Source organism: Lissotriton helveticus, chromosome 2_2 (genome assembly GCF_964261635.1).
Source record: "Lissotriton helveticus chromosome 2_2, aLisHel1.1, whole genome shotgun sequence".
Taxonomy (NCBI): Eukaryota; Metazoa; Chordata; class Amphibia; order Caudata; family Salamandridae; genus Lissotriton; species Lissotriton helveticus.
The window spans coordinates 188,871,055-188,895,754 of NC_136060.1; the positions used below are offsets into that span (position 1 = coordinate 188,871,055).

Consider the following 24,700-nt stretch of genomic DNA (forward strand, 5'->3'; position numbering starts at 1 on the left):
TTTGGAATGTTGACAGTCGACTGCCAGCCAATCAGAAACTCGCTCGCGCACGTAAGGGTACGCGTACCGCACGCGTACGGTGCGCGTACGGTGAGCACATATAGATATATAATTTGATCCAATTCAATTTTCTCAACAACTACTGGAGGGATGTTCACCAAATATAGAAAAGGCACTACTGCATACCTGTCCCTACCATTTTGACAAGTTTGGTGTAATTCGTTCAGCCGTTCGGGCTGTAGCCGTGTCTAAAGGTCCCATAGAAAATGCCATTTGAAAAATTTCAAATTCCATTTTCTCAAGAACTACTGGAGGGATTTTCCCCAAACATAGCAAAGGCACATCTGCATACCAGGCCCTACCATTTTGCCAAGTTTGGTGTAATTCCATTCAGCTGTTCGGGCTGTAGCCGTGTCTAAAGGTCCCTATGGAAATTAACATGGGGAAAACACGTTTTGGGACCCCCCTTTCGGCCCCCGCTTGACGAATCCCCCCGAAACTTTCAGGGAAGGAGCGGAGCAGAGCTGGCCAAAATTCTGGAAAATTACACACAGATTCCTCAATCGGCGCCAAAGTTATTCCCAATAGAATGTTGAGCGCATATAGATATATAATTTGCTCAAATTCATTTTCTCAACAACTACTGGAGGGATTTTCACCAAATATAGAAAAGGCACTACTGCATACCTGTCCCTACCATTTTGCCAAGTTTGGTGTAATTCCGTTCAGCCGTTCGGGCTGTAGCCGTGTCTAAAGGTCCCATAGAAAATGCCATTTGAAAAATTTCAAATTCAATTTTCTCAAGAACTACTGGAGGGATTTACACCAAACATACAAAAGGCACTGCTGCATACCAGTCCCTACCATTTTGCCAAATCTGGTATAATTCCGTTCAGCCGTACGAGCTGTAGCCTTGTCAGAATGTCCCTATGGAAATTAACATGGGGAAGACACGTTTTGGGACCCCCCTTTTTTCTTGCCCCCCGCTTGACGAATCCCCCCGAAACGTTCAGGGAAGGAGCGGAGCGCAGCGAGGCAAATTTAAGGAAAATTACAGGCAGATCCCTCAATCGGCGCCAAAGTTATTCCCAATAGAATGTTCGGAATTTCCTATGGTAACTAGGTCCTAACTATATATACCTACTGGCGACCGCCAGTAGGTAATATACATACATATATATACATCTGTATAGCTATTTAAATACAAATATAAATGCATGCATACATATACATATGAATGTTATGTACATGAAAGTTTGAAAAACACTAATAAAAGCAAATCTAAAAAGCCACCTACTTACAAACAGAATTGCTTTACCTTAAACGAGGGCGAGACCTATTGCATTTTCAGTGCTTGTTGTTCAGGTTGGCAGGTATGTGACCACTCTATTAAAGAGTTGTTGAAGTTCGTAACAACCTTTACTCCCTTGGTCACGGCAATAAGGATAATTTTTGCCCCAGGGTTTTCTTCAAGTGGCAGTCATGGCAGAAGGCACTCGACTGGCTATTCCCTCTTTCAAGACCCTGCAAGAGGCCAAAGCTCCCAACGTGCCCAGAAGCAGGATCAGTCAAGATTTGGGGGATTCTCCCCCTCCAGAGGCTTCTAGCGTTACTGAAAAAGCAGAGGCAGTTTCTGTGAAAATTTGCTAGGAATTATTTGCGGTAAAAGTTCTCCCTTTTTCTCAAATAAAAGTAGAAGGGCAGATGGCACATTTCATCCACAATTGGAGGAAACTAACATCCGACGATTGGGTCCCTTAGACGGTCAAAGGTTTTCAAATAAAGTTCTATGGCATGCTGAGGCAAACTCAGAAACCATGCCACCTCTCTTTTTCGGATCAAGAGACTTCCTCCATCACATGAGAGGTAACACATTTTCAAACAGACAGCGCAGTTTCTGCAACCGATATCCAGCCAAAGGACTGGTAAGCCATCTCTTTTTAGCAAAAAAGAGGGATGAGACCCGTCATCAATGTCAAGGAGTTCAACATGTGACTGGTTTACCACCACTTACAGATGGAGGGCATCCACCATCTCAGAGACTTCCTGAGATCACACCACTGGATGGTGCATGTGTATTTCACAGTATTGATTTATCCCACCCATTGACGGTTCCTACAATTCATCTGGGAAGGCAAGACGTATGACTTAAAAACACTTAAGATCATCCTATCGTTGGCACCATAGTGTTGTACCAATGTGCTGCATTGGTCTATGGAGAATCTTCACTCCCTAGGGGTATGTCTGATAGTGTATCTGGCCGAAATCTTCTTGTTGAATTAATGTCTGAAGAAACTGTTGGAATAAATTCAGGTGATGGCGAACCTTCTGGAAGGCTTGGGGTTGTTCTTCAACGAGGAGAAATCACTTATCACACCAGCACAACAGGCAACATTGATGGAATTTGTAATAGCCTCCAACAACACTATTTTAAGCTCCACTACAGGGCCTTCCAATGGGTAAAGATGTATCACACCTATGTAAGACTCTGAAGTACTCTGAGGTGGTCCCACTGATTGAGGACACCAAGGAGGAGATGCAATGTTATGTTAAAATCATTTATGTTATGTTTTATGTTAAAATCATTTGTAAACACACTTACACCAAATGGTTTCATGGCGCTGTGAGCAGAATGAGCAATGAGATGGTGACAGAAGCTTACTCGTATGCCTGTGAGAACAGAAGTGTTTTAAGAAGAGTTCTGAACTGAGTGTAGGAGGTTGCTGATCTTAGTTCGGTGGGAAGGGAGTTCCAAAACTGAGGGGCCAAGACGGAGAATCTAAGGTCGCTGTGTTTTTTCGTTTAACAGAGGGAAATATAAGCAAAATCAAGTGGGAGGAGCTGAGTTCACAGATAGGAATACAGCGATGTATCAAGGAAGAGATAAATGCCGGTCCATGGCCAGCCAGGGCTTTAAAGATAGGACATCCCAGTTTAAATATACAACTTTTAGCCACCGGGAGCCAATGAAGGCTCCTCATCAAACGGCCGACGTGTTGGTATCTGGGTTGGTGGAAAATAAGCCTGGCTGCTTGGTTTTGTACCAGTTGTAAGCAATGAAGTTGAAATGCTGGAATGCCAACGCAAAGTGAGTTGGCATAATCAATCCGGGATATGACCAGAGCAAGAAGGATCAGAGTTAAAGCTTCGGTAGTTAGGAATCTACCGATTTTCCGGACTCTTGTATCTGGTGATCATGCCAATCTGAGATTTCATGGACAGGTCCTTGCTTATTATAACCCCTATACTTTTTACAGATTCAGCTGGGCAAGGTGGATTGCCTAAGAGAGGAGGCCAGAAGTTGGAGTTCCATGGATTGGAAGTGCTTCAAGTCAGGATCAACTTAGTCTTATCAAGGTTAAGCTTAAGTTGGCTGGCATACATCCAGTCGCCAATGAGGTTCATGGTGGATTGAAAGTTGGAAACTGAAGTGGTGGAGGAATCAATATCAAACACCAACTGAAGATCATCGGCATAGTTGAAGGCAGAAACTTTACTGTTGCGAAGAGACCAGATCAGAGGTGACATATATATATTAAAAAGAAGGGGTGAAAGAGAGGGCCCCTGGGGAACTCCACATGCCAGCCTAACTAATGGTGGCTCATGCATATGGAAGCTAGGATTAGGAGAGAAATCCCGATATCGCCATAGACTCGGACACCAGCAAAGGTGGCTGGGATGCCAGGTGTGTTGAGTTGTCCTTGGGAGGAAAGTGATCAGAGTAAGAGCAACAACTACAAATCAAATGCCTGAAACTACTGGCAGGTTCCTTTATAATACAATGTTGGACCAACATAAGGAACAGGGTTGCGTACTGCCAAAGATGGACCTCTTCTCAGTGTGTTTCATCAAACATCTGGGGCAGGGAGTCACAATCGAAATCCCAATCAGAATTGTCCATGAACATCTGCCACTTTTGCCTTGACAACAAGATCTTTGTAACAGCAGTATACCTCCGGCGCAAGGGCAACAACATGGCAGACTGGCTCTCATGCAGTGCACAAGATATGAGCCTATGGAAACTGACACAAGGATCTTCAAGGATATAGAAAACAGATGGGACCTTTTCACAGAAGTCCTGTTCGTCTTGAGGCTGGACCATCAGGTGAACAAGAACTTCATTTAGAGGTCAGATCTGCAAGCTTTGGCGATGGATGCCTTCCTTCAAGACTGGACTGAAAAGGCGGGGTATGCTTTTTCCCCATACGCAACGATCACAAGGTTGTCAACTCAAGTCAGAAAACAGAAGGCGAACTTGGAGGTCATCACATCGATCCAGGTCTGATGGAACTTTCTTAAGATTCTCCAATTCATCTTGCCTGGTTTCAAGAACTTTTCCTGGATCCTCTAAGGAACCCACACCACCTTGTGGTGAGTGGCAGACCACATCTGATGCCATGTTAGATTACAGGGAATGATGGAAAGTCCCTGAACTTTCATGAGAAGCATAATGACTTCTGTGAAACGCATGAGCAGATGGAAGAGTTAAGCAATACAGAGCCGCCTGGCCAAGATGGATGGGCTGCTGTCTGCAGAGTGCCATGGATCCAGTGGGGTCTGAAGTTGTGCGGATATTGAATGTCGAGTCGCTCTTGGCTTCTGAAGGAATTGCTTATAAATCAAAGAATATGTCCCGGTCAGCCATGAAGAACAGCCCAATAGAAGGATCTCCAGTCAGGGAACACCGTTTGGTAAAGAAACTGATGAGTGGAATACGTTTAGCTCTTCTCCCAGAACCCAAGTATTCATCTCAATGGGACACGAATAAAGTCCCTAATCTTTTTCTTTCCTGGAGGATTAACACTTATCTCTACAGAAAGGAGCTTTTGGGTAAGCTAGCCATGCTGCTGTGTTTTATCTCCTGCAGAAGAGCCTCCAACAGTGCTTAATTTGTAAAAGACCTATGTGCCAGGGCTCTCTTCACAACATGAATGCCCCTGCCATGCTGCCAATGATAGTAACATCACAATTGCTAACCATCACACTTCTATAAGTGTGACAATTCGGACTGTTTCTGGCCCCCAAAGCTATAAGAATGGCTTGAGCGACAGGGAATAGTCATTTTTAGGTCTCGCCTGAGCCACCGCGCTTGCGTGGAGGCATTTAGTAAGGGCTTTAAACTGGAAAAACACACGCTTGTGCGTGTGCTTTTTTTTAAATCTCCCGCTATTGGCCTTTGCTTGCGTCTTTCTAAGAAAGAGAGCAAGCAGTTGACCCAAGGCGGTGCATGTCCCGCCGTCTCTGTCCCCTGGCCTAGGATGCTCAGGAGCAAGCAGCAGCGTGGCCAGGTGCCAGCTGCATACCTCGCATTCCTGGCAGTGCACGCGCACCGCGCTTGTTGTTTTTGGGAAATGAAGCTATTTCCTGATAACCATGAGTGTCACAAATCGTATGCAGTCTAGCGACGTCTGATGATTGATGCAGCTCCTACAGTATTATGACATTGCAGGCATTTAAACCACAATCATCTTCTGAAGTGCTGACCCTTGCATGACACACTATGAAGTAATCATCTTTGCAGACTGCTTGGTTTTCTTATATGCTCAGGGTGTTTGAAGTCCAATATGAAGTTGTACTTCTGGGGGGGGAGGCATAAGCTTGCGATTTATAAGAAGATAATCACAAATGTACTTGTTTTCTCTTGTTCTACCATACTCAGACGGCCGCTTTTAATTTTTTTTCCATTCCTTCTTTCGCGCTATTGTTTCGTTTTCCAAATTTTGAAGTGCCTACGCTGGTCGCATTCTACAAGCTTGGATAATCTTTTGTCTGTCGCTTATCTCTAATTCAGAACTTTTACTCTGCATTGCTTGTGGTGTCCCCAGCTCTGCTTTGGGGGGCATAGTTTCCCATAGCCTTTGAAGATCTAAGCTACAAAGTGCCTTACCAACATGGCTATGGCATCACAGATAACCTACAGTGAAATTTGAAGTTTATATGTTTAATTTTCTGCACTTAAACGTAACACGCGGCTAAAAATATTTTTTAAGCACACTGTGTTTCTGTTCTGTATTGTGAGCAATATTTTTTGTTCTTGATAACACCTCTTCTTAATTTGCCCCTAGAATTATTTTTGTCTATTGTCATGATATGGTTTGCTTCATGGACTCTCCTGAATTGTTCACTCAAGTTTGTCTTGTTTTTTTTGGGGGTGTCGCACCCTGTAGTGCCTGGTGTCGCCACTCCCCTCGCCCCACCAGATGTGAAGGAATGCCCAATGGATCCATAGCAGGCCTCCAGCCCGTTCTCCTTATCTTAAATTCCCCCTCCAGGGCAACCTTGTAATTAGACCCTTCGCTGCCTCTTTCTCAAGCTGCCGAAATGAGGGCCTTTGCCTGCCCCCCACCCGCTGCTCCCACTCATGCGCACTTTTGTCTCCCTCTAACCCGACTCCAGTACTAAAGCATTTTACATGAGCATCCATTGAGTTACACCAGAACAAATTCCTTTTTGTGGTACTCACGGGGAGATAAAATAATTTCCCCAGGATGATGAACTATGCCGAAAAACGAACCTGATTCCTCCACTCCAAAGTCAGCAGCTCTGAGCATAGGGCAGCTCCCTTCCCCCTAAATCCCGCTATTGTCTTGTGTAATGACCTTGTGCTCCTGATCGTGCCCAACCCCCTCTTCAACCATACTCACTGTGCCTATTCCGATTCCCCTGGTGCCCACCCAAGCTCTACCTGGCAAGGACACAACTCCTTACTTATGGTTTCAACACAAGCTTGTGGCAAGCACCACAACTCTTGCCCTCCACCACCTAAAGAATGCGCTCTTTCCCAGAGATCTCCTGTCACCCTGTCCGCAACTTAGAGCCCGGCATGTCATATCGTGCGCTTGTGTTGTGTGTTTTTCAGATTTTATGTCGACAGCATTTAAAAACGTAAACATCCTGAGCAGCAGACAGACCCGTTGAAGACTCCACCCTTTGGAGGTCAGACCTGTGGATCCTGCCCCCCTACCGTGAGTATGTGTTTTTTGAAGCTTCGGGGGTGGGATGGCTGGTGTATTCTGGGCCAGAGGCAGTAAACGCCCACTCCCATGTGACCCTCTTTCAACCTCACTTGGTTGCTCCGGAGAACACATCAAGCTGTGAAGAGAGTGCACTGCAGAGTAAATATTTGTCCCTTCTGTGCACACAAGCCTCCTGCCCGTAGTCCACGCTCCTCCTGCCCTGTCCTTCTTAAAGAGCCCCGCTGGGTCGCAGACATATTGCACAAGTCCAAACATGGATAATCCAGGTCACCAGGGGTTTAAGTGGGATGCAAAAAGTGTGGGGAATCTTTAAAACAGGCAGGGCCTATATAATTAAGGGCGTGGCTTAACCATATACACAAAAATGTGCTTAGAGTGCCACCGTACCTACACTTTTGCATAGACTTGCAACTGCAACTGGCATTGGATGAGCACGTATTCTGAGCATCTTTTTGACAGGCACTGAGAGAAACTCACACTGCCTTCAGCCAGAACTCAGTTGCACCCTGTTGTAAACACATGGAGGCCACTACGTTCGAATTATGCACCACAGGGCTTTAAGTGGTCGGAGTCGCTCCGGGTCTCAGACCCGGTAGTATTTTAAAACGGACATTGAAATGGGTCTCTTTCGGGACCCTGTATTCATGTCCTTAACTCTTAGTGAAAAAGGCACTGATCTATTTCTGAACAAAGGAGGTAAAAAATGTAAAAGCATTCCATGTCGCCCTGCCTTATATATCACATCCTTTAATTAAACTTGCATTCGCTGTGAGTGTTTCCTTATCCACGATGCTGTGTTACTTTGTTTTTTCTCTGACGACATATTACTCTGGTGCATCAGGGCTTTAATTGCGATGAAAAAAGTGGGGGTCTTTCAAAGGGGTGTGGCCTGTATAATTCAGGGTGTGGATTAAAAACACTTAAGCTAAAAAAAAACTGTGCTTGGCAATGTGTGCCACCCAAATGGTATTTTGCTGTTTCAGTCAATGCATCCAGATATATAACACAGCAAGTAACATTATACCTACAAACCAGGACTATTGGCTTTGTCAGTGGTTGTTAGCTGCATAAGATATTTAAGCAACACCTATGGCTTTGTTGTATAGAATATTGAAAATGCTTCAGTTTCGAAATGATGAGACTATGAAAGAAATTCAAAGATTCCATTTGAAGTTACCCCAAAGGCAGTGAAGAGTGGTAATGCTCCACAGTTAAGATTTTTAATTTCAATCTGAGGGTGAGGGCAGAAATGGAGAGCCCGATAGCGACCTGTCTCAGCACCTGCTTTTTAGAACTGCCGGTAGGACCCGGCCCATTTGTGCACCGCCGAGACCCAGAGCAGTGCATTGCCACTTTCGTTCCATTAAAACAAATAGCATGTCCTTTTGTTGAAGTTGCAGCAGTCCACTTTGTTTTGTTTGTTTGTAAGGACAAGGTCTCAGAGACTTCAGTGCAGCAGCGAGTCCTGAACACCGCTTGATTCATGCAAATGCTGCTGAACATTTGGGTTTCCCAACCTCCAAACCTCCCCCCCCATACAATGAAACAAACTATAAAGAGTTGTGGAACAGGCAAGAAGTTGCCAGCACTGCAAGGACAAAAAACTAGATTTTTTTTTAATATTCTTTCTTTAATAGGGTCGTTCGGATATACATAATGTCTTCTTGGTTATATTTAAAGTAACAAAAATGCTTATAGCACTTTTATATTACACCTTTTCAACAAACTGCACAGTAGCCACACTGCTCTACAACATAGCTTAAAAACATTGGCAAAGTCAATAGCTCTTCCTAAACACTTATAAGGTCCCACAGGTGAGACCTACTGGCCATGCCACTGCTTGTTATGTATAGTGAATTAATAATTAACTGTTTTTGTAGTCATCTCAAAATTAGCCAAACAGCCCCCCTTTTGTCAGACTGTAACAAGCGGCGGTGTTGACGATTAAGTGCCGGTGCCGGGCATCGGAAACCACTGGTTCAAATTAAGCACTGGTCCCCAATGTCAGGACCCTGGATATTATAGATAGAGTATTTACCCCTGATGGGGTTACTTTCATGCTTCTAGAAGAACAAAACGTAATTCCAGGATCAATTGATATCCAGGCTTTAATGACACCCCAGAATTGTGTGTATTTCGGTTTATCAATGCCTATGAAGACGCGACTATTGAATTCTGTCCCCCAAGTGAGCCACAGTTATTGCTTTCAATTTGTATGCCTTTCAAGGAGGTTTCATCTGCCAATATAGCAAGATGAGGCAGGCACTGAAGTCTCAGTTTTAGGGACACACTTTGACAGCGGAAACATGGCTGCAAATGCCTTCTCCTTTGGGCCTCATCTGGAGGATATTTTGAATCCTGCTAATTTGTCCACGGACTCTACCATTAAAAGGTTTTACTTTAAACTGGTTTTGGATATGGCCACCTTGGTAGTAAGTAAGCTTTGAACGAGCATAATCCTCATCTCCGGCCTGACATAGGAAATATCACATTCTATCTTTCGAAAAGGAAGCTTTCAATTCTATTAAGGACACAAAGGCAAGGATTATCCCACCAACAATCAAAAGGAACAGTATCACCACCCTATCATGATAAGGAATAAGAACTGCTGGATTGTGTCAATGCATATACATAAGAATTTGATGACTTTTTGTACCTGTCAACATCTTATGTTTAAGAAAGTTCTTTGTACATTATATGATGCAGGATAAAAATTATGAAATGTGTGCAAAAGGTCAATGTATGGTTATATAACTGACACTGTTCACTGATGGATTGGACCAAGGTACATTAAAGGAGTTTACTGTTGTAGGAAACAAAATCTCTAAACAGGAGAAATATCAGGCACAAAGAAGGCCTCGGTTGCATGCAGAAATCGGGCATACGAGTTGAAAAAAGACTGTAAAGGACAGCAAGCTCTGTGATTGGATAATAGTTTGTTTCTTCCTTTCCCTGTAGTTTCTGGTTATATTAAGGATGCTGGACATTAATGAAATAAAGAAAATTGAGAATAATTATTACCTCCATGTCCTTAATAGAACTGGAACCTCCATTAATAGAGCTGGGAATTTTACACTCCACAAATTCTCCCATGCTCCCAAGCCCTGTACTACATTACAGATCGAAACAAATATCTAAATATTTTGGTTATTCAAAATTATGACTTTTATAAATTAATTTATGATCAGTTAATTCAGAAAATTAGATGTTAATTAGAAAGATTGAGCAACCTTCGTTTATCAATCAAGGGTAACATTTTGATTGTTATAATTATTATCATCTTTACTTTACTTACATTTTATTTCTCTACACTCACTGTCATTTTGGAAAATATCGCTTGAAAAAAAATGAAGACATGATTAGTAGCTTTCTATGGAGCAAAGGCCACCCTAGAATGATTTTGAAAAAATTATACTTCCAAACAGAAAGAGAAGGGCTGGCCATTGTAGACTATTAGAACTGTTAATTATACGCGTATTTAATGGCGTACCCTTTACAATGTATTAAAATTAAAAACCTTTGATAATTATTTTCTAGATATAATAAAGGAGATAAATACTAATTCCCACCTTTGTAAAAAATAGAGGATCTGAAATCCCTAACTTGTACAATATCGTCCTTTAGATCTCGATAAGACAATACGTATTTCATTCTTTACAGATACCCAATGTACATGTAGAGACAGCATTAAGAACAATCTGTATAGAACTGTCATCAAGGGAAAGAAATCACTGAGAAACAATAGGCTTATGCAATGGCATTTATATCTTGGCAATATGTAAAGGAATCCGGAAGCAAAAATAGGGGCCATTTCAATTTCCCTATTGTCAAAAAAGCAGGATGAAACATCCAGAGCCACAGTAGTCTCTTTTTAAGGTGGGCCCAGTGCAGCAGTGGTTTGGCCACTGGGTTCTACATTTGAAGAAGCAAAAAAACACTAACGTGCTGATTTAGAAAGTGGCAGAATTAAATCTGGTTAGTGATTAATTCTAGAACTTGGAGTGAGGCATGTGAGTGTAGTTTAAACACTAACCATAGGAGGATGTGCACAATGTCTTATTCTACTCCTGCTTATTTGTATAAGTGTACTCCAAACTTAATGGACCAATGCCATAGGTGTGAATCAACTAGAAACTGGGTGCATATGTTATGGTTGTTTGAGCTGCTAAGAGATTTTTGTGGTAGTGGTTTTCAAATGTATAATGAACTGTTTAGTAATTCAGGTAACACTAGATGATGTCTCTATGTTCAGTTGCATTCGAACTTGGGAGCAACCTGAAGCGGCACGCCGGGAACTCAGGGATATTCATGACAAGATACCTGCATTATAAGACATAAAAAGGAGTGACTGTTTCGTTATAAGGTTGGCGCGTCGCACGGACTGAACCCCAATGTGGGTTGGAAATATCACCACATTTCAAAGAATACGGTTTTGAAGCTTGAGCCTTGAGGAAGTCGCGGGCCAGGCCCCCCGATTGCGACGAAACACGTGTTGGCTGTTTTTGACTACCGTAAAGAAAAAAATTATGGAGTAAACAACGAATAACTAATAACCGATTGGAATTGTCAACAAAATTATTTTACTTGTTTGAGCATGATTATGTGAACTGTTTTCAATTACAATAGGGAAACCCTTTAAGATAAATTTTGATGTGTGCTGGGGAGTGTAACAATTTGTATTTGAGTTTAGGCTCAGGGTTTATAGAGTTTGGTGGTTCTCTATACCTTTCAGCACCGTCCCATACAAGTATCTTTACCAAATACATATGTGTGAATTCCACCTGTCAGCGCCGATTACCTAGGATTAATACCACAATTCGAGATTTGATGTTTCTATGTTATCAGGCTGTACAAGTGACATGGAAATTACATCAAAGCTGTGTTACATTGATGTTTTTCAGTAATTATGACAGCAATATCAGGGATAATACCTCCTGTCTTCCTAAAGATCCTCCACATTTTGATATGTGGGTTAACAATGTCTTTTAAGTTTACAGCATGGAAAAACATATGTAAAGTGCACTGGTGCTCTAAATAACTTTGATACAGATATCAGAATTTTATACAAATGACTTAACTGGTTAAGTATACATTTAATATTTAAAGCATGACATTTTTGTTACATTTGAAAAGGAAAGTTGCATTTTGAACTTAATTGTACCAATTGGGGAACCTAATAAAAAAACAAATAAAAAATGTGTTTTAACCAGAGACAAGGTAAGATTTACATCTGAAGATTTACATTTAAATTCGGATTTAATGTAGCATATTTTCCAATACTATTTGCCTAATGTGATGTTCTATAAAGCTAAATGTTTCAGATAGGTTTTTGCTATTTGGAGTAGAAAATGCTTTCCACGTTTTTATATTTCTGAACTGGTAAGGAATGCTGAACCTGTTGCCTACATTATCAGGAATTTCTATTATGCCTTTTGTTTAGTCTCTTTTTAGCAGAGCTGCATTTATTTGGTTTTACTCAAAACTCCTAGCCTGGCAAGAAGAGATTCTGGGCTAGGACTAGCCAGACAAGTTCTGCAACTTAGAAATCATCCTAAAAAAGACTACACTATGCACTGGAGTGAGAGCGATGTTTTGGCATCTATGAAGGTTGGCTTCTACCTGCATTCATCAGTATTCAAGATGTAACCCTTTATTTTATGCAGGAGGTCAGAGATATTCTAATCCAAGAGTAATTTAAATGTAGAATTGTGAATCTGAACTAAAATCATGTTTTGTTCCTACCCCAATTTATCCTGTATGTTATACGTGAACAAACCGTGTTATTTGGATGTTCATTAGAATGTTTCAGATGTATATTTTGAGTGTGTAGGTGAGCAACATATATCAAGTGTATATTTTTACACAGATACTGGTAAGTTTCAACTATTTCAATGAATAATTGTAAGATGTGTTGAAACTCAAAGACATCTAACCATGCTGTGGTATGGAGATGTAGATGCAGGGGTGGGGTGATGTGCAGATTGTTATATATATTTAGAATGGTTTATGATACTCTAAAGAACAGCATTTCATTTTTTTTCTCTCCATAAACTGTACTCAAATAACCACACTTGGTGACATCGCAGAGACTGAAGTTCACTCTAATTTTCTTTATTGAGAGCTGATAGCGTATCACAACACTCAACATGACAGTGGACTATCTACAGAGAACAAGTAAGTACTTGGTGAGAATACATATTTACAGTGAATCTTTTCATACAAGTTTAAACTGATTTGATGTTCTGTTACTTTGTAGCAAATGCTGCACAATAACACCCCACATTTCTGAAATAATATGGGAACCAATAAAAATAAATGGCTCACATATGGACATTAATGCATCAACATAATTACAAATTACAAAGAAATTTTGCTTTAAATTACATATTTTTTGCCCATGCACAAATGTATTTTTACCTTGATCTGTTCCAAGGACATCACCATGCCAACATTTCCAATTGTCCGGTAAACACGTACTGCAAACTCTACCTCCATGTGGTGAAGGCATGCTCTGGCCAGCTCATTCCAACCTGATTGCTCATTTCGAATTTTACAAACTTCCCAGGCTTCCGAAAACCTAAGAAAGAACAAGGTGGCAGCACTATTTTATTTTTATTTTGATTTATTGAGAAGAATTACATTTTTATTTTGATATATTAAACAGATAAATGAGATATGAAATGGAAAAATTTAGATAGTAAGAACATCTCATAAAGTTTTAGTTTATTGGTATTCTGCATCATCTGATCTCACTGGCATCTGTGAGGAGATCACTGCCGATCCAGGCCTTAGACTGTAAAATCAGGTTGTTCTACAGTTTACTACAGCACTGCTCAAACTAACCTAGAGTAACACTTGTCAGTACTGCAAACTGGGTTTGAGATGCCACAGTGACCAGTATGTGATGTGCAGATAGGCCTGGCCTCCTGGGAATCCAGCGCGCTAGTCATTTTTCACATCTCTAAACAGGTACCGGCACACAGACGCTTTGTAGCCTTAGCGCTGCTACTGGCGAAAAGATGTATAGCTATGCACTGGCGATCTCCGGAGGGTCCCCCCATAGCGGCATGGACAGGAGCAGTCTGTAAGTGGGCAGCGGCCGAGGAAGATGCCTTCCGGGAAGAGGAGGCCAGGGGCGCACGTAAACATCCCATTTCTATGGAATGGGCCATGCTCCTCCATAGCTTCCGGCAGTCCTTGCGCACTGATGACCCGCCTATGCCCCCCCCCCAACACGGGCTCTGACTATCCCCCCCCGCCCACTCGAGTGAGCTCATAGTCCTTGACTGATGCCCTTTTTGCCTGTGTCGAACCCCGGTACTCCACGCCCCCTCGTCAACGCCCCGTCCCCCATGTCGACCGTCCCGTCACCTACATGCACGGGACGCCTCCACCCTCTGGCCGCTCTACCTCACTGTGAGCGGATACTATGGACCCCCTTGCCACCCATCGCCCGACACCCGTCTCCTCCTGCTATGCTCTTGCTACCACCTACATGCTCCCTCCCACAGTTCTGTCCCCCCAGTTACCTGGCACCACCACTATGCGAAGTATACAGGCCCTGATCTAACGACCCCTATGGCGGGGACTCACATGTCTACTGTTCATCTCCTTTCTCCCTTGCGGAGTTCCTGTATCCTAGCCTGAATACTTGTTTGAGTGGTCTGTAATGTTCAGTGGATGAAATGCCAAATTACTTAGGTTTATGTACAAAAAAGTTGCGCGCATGGCAGGCCACGGCTGAATGTTGACGCCACGCCCGCAGATGATTTACTCTGTTCTCCTGCTTGATGATGCAACAATAAAAACAAATTTAAAAAAAAAATGTGATGTGCAGATAGGGTCGAGAGCATAGATTTGATTGGAAAGTAATTAAAAAGTGTTCATCAAATAGGTTCCTATCAAATAGGTTCCTATTGAACCCTACATTCATGTACTGTACAGCAAAGACTGTAGACAGCCTTGACGTAAGCAGTAACAATGCATATTGTACTTATATAAAAAAAATGGTGAAACTTTTTTAAAACAATATGTTTTTTTTTATGCTGCATGTCTGTAGTACTTTCATCCTATGTGAAATGAGTCGCCTCCAGGTGTCTAGGTGAGTTCTGGTTGTGGGTGAGTGTTTATGACTGCACAAGTGAGAGCTCTGAAGATGAGGCTGAAGATAGTATGAATGTCTGACAGTGCCTGATAGAGGGTCATAAAAGGATCAGACTTCAAACACATGCAATCATTAGCATCTCTGCAAAGCGCATAGAGCAATGGTCACTTATGTGCCAATTGAAATTGTGGTTCTAAAGTGGGTGAAAGAGGTACACATTTGTCAATATATTGACAGCACCAAGGGACAATAAAATGTAGTGCTTAAAGTTGGTGGTTTGTGTGTTGGGGGTGGTGAAGTCAAAGAAATAAACAGAAGTATGTGCAGAAGAAGTGGCAAGATAGATGTAGGAAGCTGGCTCGCTATATAATGTAACAAAATGAGGTGCACTGTGCAGAGTTTAGGTGCCCCCTTATTAGTGTACATGGGATTGCTTTGACAATCCCAAGGTGCTCTATTTGTAGTAGTGTGGTTGAGCAGCCTTAGGCTTATCTTAGGGAATTGTTAGGCATTTTTTGCACACACAGAGTCAATAAATGAGACACACATTCAATAAGGAAATCAGACACCAATTTAGAAAAACATCTTCGATTTTTATATAAATGTAGACACCAAGATCTACAAGATTAGGTAAGTACTTTTTGAGTTAGCGATTATCCAACACTTAACATAGATTTTTATATAAATGTAGTCACAAAGATATATGAGATTAGGTAAGTACTTTTTGAGTGAATGATTTTTAAACACTTAGAAAATACAGCTGTCAGATTTGAGGCATGAGGCTCGAACACAGTAATGTTATTCTATGGGAGAAACATACAGTCAATAGAGCCACTGAGCCACTTGCAAACGACTTACAGGACTGTTCTTCTAGACTTAAAGTAAGTAGGAGCCAAGGTCCTTAGAACCACCAGCAGTTTGGGTTTACCTGCCCAGGTGTGTCTGAGTGCAGATGTGCTGGTCGCAAGGGTAGCCTTGAACGCTACCGCTGAAATCTATGGAGAAACCTCTAAGCAAAAAAATGTCAGTCGGAACCCAAAGGGGGGCTTGGTTCTTGAAGGTCTCTGGAGTAATAAATGTAGTCACAAAGATATATGAGATTAGGTAAGTACTTTTTGAGTGAATGATTTTTAAACACTTAGAAAATACAGCTGTCAGATTTGAGGCATGAGGCTCGAACACAGTAATGTTATTCTATGGGAGAAACGTACACTCAATAGAGCCACTGAGCCACTTGCAAACGACTTACAGGACTGTTCTTCTAGACTTAAAGTAAGTAGGAGCCAAGGTCCTTAGAACCACCAGCAGTTTGGGTTTACCTGCCCAGGTGTGTCTGAGTGCAGATGTGCTGGTCGCAAGGGTAGCCTTGAACGCTACCGCTGAAATCTATGGAGAAACCTCTAAGCAAAAAAATGTCAGTCGGAACCCAAAGGGGGGCTTGGTTCTTGAAGGTCTCTGGAGTAATAGTGCACTGTCGGTAGGCTCAGACTCGGGCTGTGTGGGCTCGGGTGTAGATGTGTTTTGTCCGGCGGGCAGCTTGCATTGTAGGGTCTCACTTTTGGGGTCAACCTGGTATGGAAACAGGAAAGCTGGACTACTCTCAATGAAGTCCTCTCTGGCGCTGATGTCCCACGTCGGAAGGTCGTTCTTGGGGGTGCTGGTGTCCAGGATGGACACTGAACAAGCCTTGGCTACTGCAAGGGGTCCAGTACCTGGGGTATTGGTGCAGGGCAGCTCCCCGGGGTCCTAATGTTTCGAAACGTGGTGGGCACACTGATATGACACCCTGGAGCTCCGTGATCTCCTCCTGGGAGGCTGCTGCATCTGTGGAACTAGTGGTCATCAGATCAGTGACCCGGATGTTGCAGTCAGTGCCTGCAGGCAAGTGGCTCCTCCACTTCAAGGGAGATGCTGACAGGTTGGCGAAGTGCTAGCAGCCCTCCAAGGCTTTTGGAGGATGTACAGCTGCAGAACAAGTCTGGTCTTTGCAATTGTAAGGGCAGGAGCAGACAGGCAGGGTTTGGTGCCAAGTCCACAGCTAGTCCACAGTTCTTGCGTTCTTCGTCCTTCTTCTTTAGTCAGGTGAATCTGAGTTCCTGGTGTCAGGAACTGAATTTAGGGGAATGAAGGGTAGTAGCCAATGGACTACTTACGCTTGGGGTGACAACACCCCCTATATGACCCCTTCCTGTAGGAAGTGGGCATAATCCTGAGTTTCTAATTCCACCAAAAACAAAATGGTGGAACCCTTCTTTTGTCAAGCACATCAGGCAGCCCACCGTAGGAGTGTGACTAGCCTGGTGGTGCAACAAGCCTACTTGCATAGCTAATCTCCCATCTGTCTTGGTGCCAAATGGGCCTCTCGCAGCGAGTGGCATCTCCCAGGTGTGGGGAAAGCCAGGGTAGCATATCAAAGTCAGCAGGGACGTTGAAGCCCCTGGCCTTAGTATGCAGATTCACTAGCCATCCTACTGGAGGAGGTTTCAATACTTTCCTACAGAGCAGGCATTGTTTCTGGTGGACTCGGAGACCAGGGGCTCTGACCTCCAGGGGTCAAAAACCTGTCAGTGGTGGCAGGCTGGTCGATACCAGTCAGCCAGCACTCTAGAGGACTGGAATGGTTTCAGAGGGCTCTTCGAATTTGCCCTATGGGTGCAGGTCATAATAAATCTTGTAAGGCATCAGCTCAGATTAATAAGACATGGTCTTTGATACCAAACACCATAGGTTTCAGTAAAGCCATCATGTAGCTGGGGAACTCGTAATTACCTGAGCCAAGTACAAATACTTAATATGGCATCCCTGTTCACTGGATCCATCTAACAATTGAACTAGACAGCACAGGGGCATATCTGCTCATGCAGATATGTTCTCACATGTAATATAATGCACATTGACTTAGGGCTACAAGGCCTTTTGTAAGGATGAATTACATAAATTACATGCAGTAACTTTGGCCTGGCACACAGTGAGTGTGACATGCGTGTTTTCACTCACACAGTCTGCAATGTCAGGCTGTATGCAATTTGTATGGAGGTCACCTAGGGTGGCATAATACATATTGCAGTCCTTAGGGACCCTCTTTGGTACCCATGCCCTAGGTACAGGGGTACCACTTACTAGGGTGCCAAAGTGTGTCCCAACTGTGTTACAATTAGAACCTTTTAGCTTGATTAAGGGAAAGAGCACTGGCATTAGGGTCTAGTTAGCAGGCCCCGGTGCACATCAGTCGAAAAATATCAGTACCAGTGGCAAAAAGTGGGGGTGACATGACAAATAGGGGCACTTTCCTACAATAGTGTATGAGGAAAATGATGTGTAAGATACACAGACAGAGACTTTGAGAAAGATGTGGGGAGTAACTGTCTAATAGAGTGAGAGATGGCAGAGGAAAGTGGTGTGAAGGGGAACAGAAGTGACTGAAAGAGTTTAGTTTGAAGACCACCTCCCCTTGCACAGATATTCATAATGTTTAATTCAGTTACAAATTTTGAGAAATGAAACATTTTTAATTCTAATTAGTAAGAACAAAATCCTTGTTGTTACTCATTTATTTGATACTACTAACAAGCATTGTCAAAGCTAATAGGTCTGGTTTGTTCTAAGCATATGTCCCTTGTTGTGTTATATGTCTGGATGCAACAAAAAAGCTCAAAGAAAGGCTGCCAAAACTGGTCAGGGCATGCTTTGTAAACCACATGATTTTAATGTTCATGTTTTAAGCCACATCCTGAATTATGTAGGCTATAACACTTGAAAAGAATTCCTAGTCACACTTGTATGTCTATTCCCCTTTTACAGATCCTCCATCCACCTTTTTAATCACTCTTAAATGATGAACACATTCATCTGACCAATGCACAGCATTGAACTTTTACACCACACTCAGGCTATTGTGTGGCACTTGAAACCCAGTGCTTCAGGAATTAAAGTGGACTCATTTTTTTTTAAACGTTATTTTCATTTTGCATACAAACTGAAATCTAGACAATCATCACATTTAAGGCAACAGCAAACCTAGTGGTCTGATAACAATATAACAATTATCTCTTGGTTACAACCATTTTGTTTGGTACATTTGAAAGTTTTTACACACACCTGGTTACATACACGTTGCATTTTGGAAACCACAGCACATTTTTACTTCTATAAAGAGGCTAAAGGCCTAGTCCCCCATACCATACAGTGTTGATGACATCAGTGGTGTGTCTCCATTATTTATATGTTGGTTGAGTCAACCGACCCCTGTCCTGTCATGTTCTTCCCCTGAACCTATGGACGGTGTATGACGAGTAAGATAGGCCTTGAATGGGTCCTATATATCTTTTGGCTGACACCTGATGGGCATAAGAGCATTGACATTTTAAGACTGTGTATTTCAGTATAAAAGGGGGTGGTGATGGACGGAGCATCTGAACCAATCAAACACTCACACCCAGTCAAAAGATCTGGGTTTAATCCATCACCGTTCTTTAGCCCACTCTGCCACCCCAGTTCAGACATGGCTATATGCAAATCAGTCTGACCCTATGCCTCATGGGAACAGTCCAGCCCGAACTGCCAAGCCATGCCTTCCCTGGACTGGAAACAAGCTTCCGAGGACCGGTTTCGGACATTACAGCCTTCTTCAGCCCGGCATGCTTGAATCCAGTGGCAAAATGAGCAAGGGACTCACGTCTGAGCATACGCCATTCCTGCAGAGCCTTCGCATGGACAGAGCTTGGACCTGTGCTGGAGAGCTGGGTTTATGACGTGATAGCGCCTGCGAGGAGTCCCACACAGAAACTGCAGTAGTGTCAAGGGAAACACAGCCTGTCTTTCAAAGTGTATTTGCGGACTGTCCAGTGGACCATGCAGCCATAAGTGAACATGCATCTGTTGCGCAGCACAATAATAAAGTTCAAAATCAGGGGCATTGCGTCTGCCTTTAGCATAAGGTTTGGTCAATATGTCCCATGACACACATGCTTGTTTGCCTGCTCAGGCAAGGTGGATCAGGAGAGAGCGAAGTGTACCAAACAACGACCTGGGCAACAAAATCGGGATGTTGGCAAATAAAAACAAAAATCTCGGGAGTACTATAATTTTCATGAGTGAGATTTACCCAAGCAGTGACAATGGTAACCAAATCCATTTATCAATCGATTCCGAAAGTTTCTGTATTGCTCTGCAGTATTTCTCTCGAACCACAACCTCAGGGTCAGTGTGCATTTGTATGCCCAAGTACCTGGTGGGCTCTGATGTCCACTCAATAGGGAATGTACTCGCTACTGGAAGCGTATTAGGGGTTAGTGGAAACGAGACAGTTTTGTTCCAGTTAATACGAAGACCGGAGTCAGTGTTGCCCAAATCGATCTACTGTTAGTTTCTGCGCTGGTTCATGAACATATAAAAGAGTGTCGGCAGCTTAAGCCGTAATTATTAAGTTGTACTGCGGAAAGGGTATGCCTCGGAACCAATGGTATTCCCTCAGCGCACATGCAAGATTTTCCGCGCCCAAAGTATACAGCAAGGGGGTCAGAGGACATCCCTGTCTCGTGCCTCTAGTAATAACTATTGGGTCTGAGAGAAGCCTATTTACGCGAACATGTGCAGTAGGCTGTTTATACAGCACGTCCACCGATTTAATAAATATCTCGCCCACTCCCACCCATTTCAATACTGCCCTAAGAAAGCACCACTCTAGGGAATCAAAAGCTTTCTCAGCATCAAGAAAGACCGCCGCAGCACGCACCTCAGGGTCTATGCCAGCAATAGTTCCAAAAAGGGTCAGCGGATTACTAGTCAACAAGCTTGTGTTTACAAAGCCCGACTGTTCAGGGGCCACCACGAAGGGGAGCAAAGGAGAGAACCGGTTTGCAAGTATTTTGGCAAACAATTTGGTATCTGTGTTTAACAACAAGAGCGGCCTGTAGGAAGAACACTGTTGTGGGGGTTTATCTTTTTTCAGAAGCGTTATCAAAGTGGCCTCTCTCATACTGGGGGGCATGATACCATCCGTGGCCATCTCCTCGAACAGGCTGACCAGATGGGGGAATTTAAGTTGACTCTTAATGTAGGTGTTACCTACTATAGAGTTGGTTTTCCTCTGTCTGAATCCCCTCATGTATATAAGAAGTATCAGACATAGTATCTGCATGTCAGTGATTTTATCTTGGTGCTGTCAAGTCCTAACAAAATCCGTCTTTGTTCACTTTCAGTTGGTTCATGTTGGGTCTTTAAAGCCTTCAGCACTGCACAACTGCTTCTCTTAGGCATTAGTTGAACTGTTACCCATTTGTCTCTCCAATGCAACAGTGGATCACTTGGCCACTATGTGTGGTGGTTCTAGATGTACCCTGAGAATAGCAGCACAAACAGATACACTTTACTGACAGTTCATTAGCTTCCTGATGATTAGTTCTTCTTAGGTCTCATTTAGGATTATTCTGAAACCCTAAAAATAATGAATGCCTCGATAAATCAGGGCACATGGTTAACACAATTGCTGGAGTCACACTCATGTGATGTTAATACTAAAATGTACATGTCAACAACATATTAAACACCATTCTGAGATGGTTCACTCCTATTCTTTCGGTGTTGAGCTTCGCGCACTGGCCAAATCATAGTGTCACATAAAATACATCATGTTTATAGATATGAAATTTTCTATTGCTGGTGAATGACAGTCACTGTGTAGTATCAGAGATTTGGTAACTGTGCTTCCCCATCATAGAGATGTATGGCACGCCATTGCCCAGGTAGTAGGGTAAATGCCCCACAAAGTCACTAGCTACTTTTTACAGCTCAGCATGTGCACAAGGGGAGTAGCTCCAAAGCAAGCAGCATCAAGTTCATTTACACACATTCATCTGGGAACACATGCATACTCACACACAAGTTCCATGTACATATATATATATACCACATACACAAAGTGACTGTTAATCCACCCATACACAAACCTGTCCATTATCCATGCTTGCACAAATACCCATCAATCCACAGACATTTTCCTTTCATATGCATTCTCCGCCCACAGATATTCACCATTTGTCTACTCATCCACGTAGCCACACAAATTCAGCATCCTTCAAAACATAAATTCATTAGCCAGCTCATCTGCCACTCACCCAAATTTCCACAAGCTCACTCCACTCACTCACTGATGTATCATTACAGATATTCACCTCTCCACACATAACACAACATGACATATATATATGTAAAGTGCACATTCACCCCCGGGGCATCTTGGTGCTGAAATGACAGATGTTTGTATTCCATCATACATACTTAACCATTAACGTGCTCAACCGTCCATGCACTTACCAATCCACACAACCAAACTGATACATTTTTGGGGGGAAAATGTCTTTATTTGCATTTTAACAAACATGATTGCATACAAATCTTAGCATGATCAACATGTTGCATATCTGTTTCGACATATGGCCAGACTGTCAACATACCGCTGGCTACAGATCCAATACCATATGTGGCAGATACAGGTAGTTCTAAGAATATACAAAAAATACATCAGGCATCAGGATCACATATTTATAAGAAACTTTCTATAGTAGAAACAAATACTTTTGCGATAACTCCTCTACCCATTCCCACCCTCCAGGCTTCCATCTAGAGATCAGTCATCAGGTATACAATCAGAGATCAGAGCTGGCTGGTCAACCAAAGCAGGTGCATGTCCTGAGGATAAATCTCAGGCTGTTGGGAAATTCAGGGAACCGGCCAGGGCTCCTTATTTGGAAACTTGTTCCAGTTTTTGAAAGTGTCGATCATGGTTTGGTAAAATAGTTTTTTTTGTTAGTCACTTGTGGCTTCCTCTATTAGATTGGCTAGAGCTTGTGCCATTAACCCAGAAGAGAGTAAATTTTCCGTCATCTAGTCATCTCGTCTACCGCATGTGGGCCTCTTCTGCACCCGCCCATTCCAGCAAGTAATTTCTCCAAGCCCATGTTGTAGGGGGTCTGGTACTCAACCATCCTATTGCAATACATCTCTTGGCCACTACAACGCCTAGAATCGCAAACTGACTGCTTAATTTCTTTTTGTGATTCTTCGGGATCAGGCCCAACAGACATTATTTTAATATTACTAGTGAACTCCCACTCAGTGATGGTTTTAATATGGGACAACACCTCTGCTCAGTACATTGTAATGGCTGAGCAGTGCCACACAACATGAAAAGTCACCATTGGCGCAACCACACCTAGCGCATTCAGAAGATCTATCAGGATATATACTGTGTAATCTCCACGGGGAGAGGTAGGCGTGGTGTATGCAATTATAATGTATTAGTGTGAACCAAGTGTTTATGGAGACCCCATATACAGTCTCATGAATTTTGATCCATTCCCTAGAAGTTAGTGGTTCCTCTCAGGCCTGATGCCAAAACTCCTCTAGTTGGAGCAGTGCTACCTGCTGATCTGCATGGAGTTCCGAATATATGTGTCTTATGTATTTACGACCTCCACCTTGGGAGAGTATAGTAATCATGGTTTGCGTAGGTTCTGGGGCCCCCGGGAATGATGGTCAAAGCTGCCTAGCTGTAGCTGCTATCTTGGCATACTGTAGAAACTGCCCTTGCCCAACGCCCAAACGACTCAGAGGCGTCTTGTATGGTAACAAAATGGCCCCCTGGGTAGAGGTCAGAGAGCATGAGACATCCACCCTCCTTCGATTTTTCCGTTGACATAGCCTGGGCAATCTGTGCAAAGGGACGCACAATCCATAAATCTAAGTCTGGGGAGTAAGGCGCCCGTTGTAGCACCCGCCGCATTGTCCATTTCTCATAGTCGGCATAACAGCCGGATCACATGTGTCAATGAGTCACAGACATTTTTGCCTCTCATCAGCAGCACACTCAATTGGATCTGTGCCCATTGTGCATACCTGCTAGGAGGGACCTCTCCCAGTTATCATCATCATTGAACCAATGAATGGCATTCTGAAGGTGTGCCGCTAAGTTGTACAGCTAAAGGTCTGGGACCTCCATACAGCCCTTTCACTAATCCCATTCAAGAGTAACTAGGCTAATCCTGCACCTTTTCCCAGCCCATAAGAGTTGCACCAGCACGCCATCCGGCTCCTTAAAGACCCGGTGTGGAACCTCGTACATGGCTCCCTGCAGAACATACAATGGGCAAAACTAATATTTTGATATGTGCTATCTTACTCATAAGTGACAGCTTCAGAGAGTTCCAAAATTCTATTAAGGACGGAGATTACATATTATCCGTCCTAGATTTAGCTTATGGGCCTTTTGCTGCCCTTGTGTGACATAAATACCCAAACATTTGACAGTATCAATTTTCCATGGTATACCCTTCTCTGGTAGCTGTGTAGTGGGTAATCTAGTCAAAAATCCAATTGGGAAAAGGGGCCACTTAGTATTATTAATGAGCAGGTCCGAATATTCACTGAAATCTTTCAAGGCCTTAAATAAAATTGGGACTGGTATATCGGGTTTGCGCAGGTATAGCATCGCATAGTTAGCGCAGAGCAAAATTATGTGATCTGTGTGGCCAATACGTACACCTCAATTAAGGGGTACATTTCTAAGAAGACACAATAGAGGCTCCATTGCCAGAGCAAAGATCAAGGGTGACAACAAACA

The 24,700-nt window shown here is 43.0% G+C and overlaps 1 protein-coding gene across 2 annotated transcripts in view; it reads right to left on the reverse strand.

The window, feature by feature from the left end:
- The window catches only part of WDR19 (WD repeat domain 19), a 740,406-nt gene that overhangs the window by 499,956 nt on the left and 215,750 nt on the right, over positions 1 to 24,700 (reverse strand). For both annotated transcript variants that reach the window (XM_078678329.1, XM_078678328.1), the window contains one exon: positions 13,395 to 13,554. In XM_078678329.1, the coding sequence (XP_078534455.1) occupies positions 13,395 to 13,554 (160 nt within the window). The remainder of the gene's footprint in view (positions 1 to 13,394; positions 13,555 to 24,700) is intronic.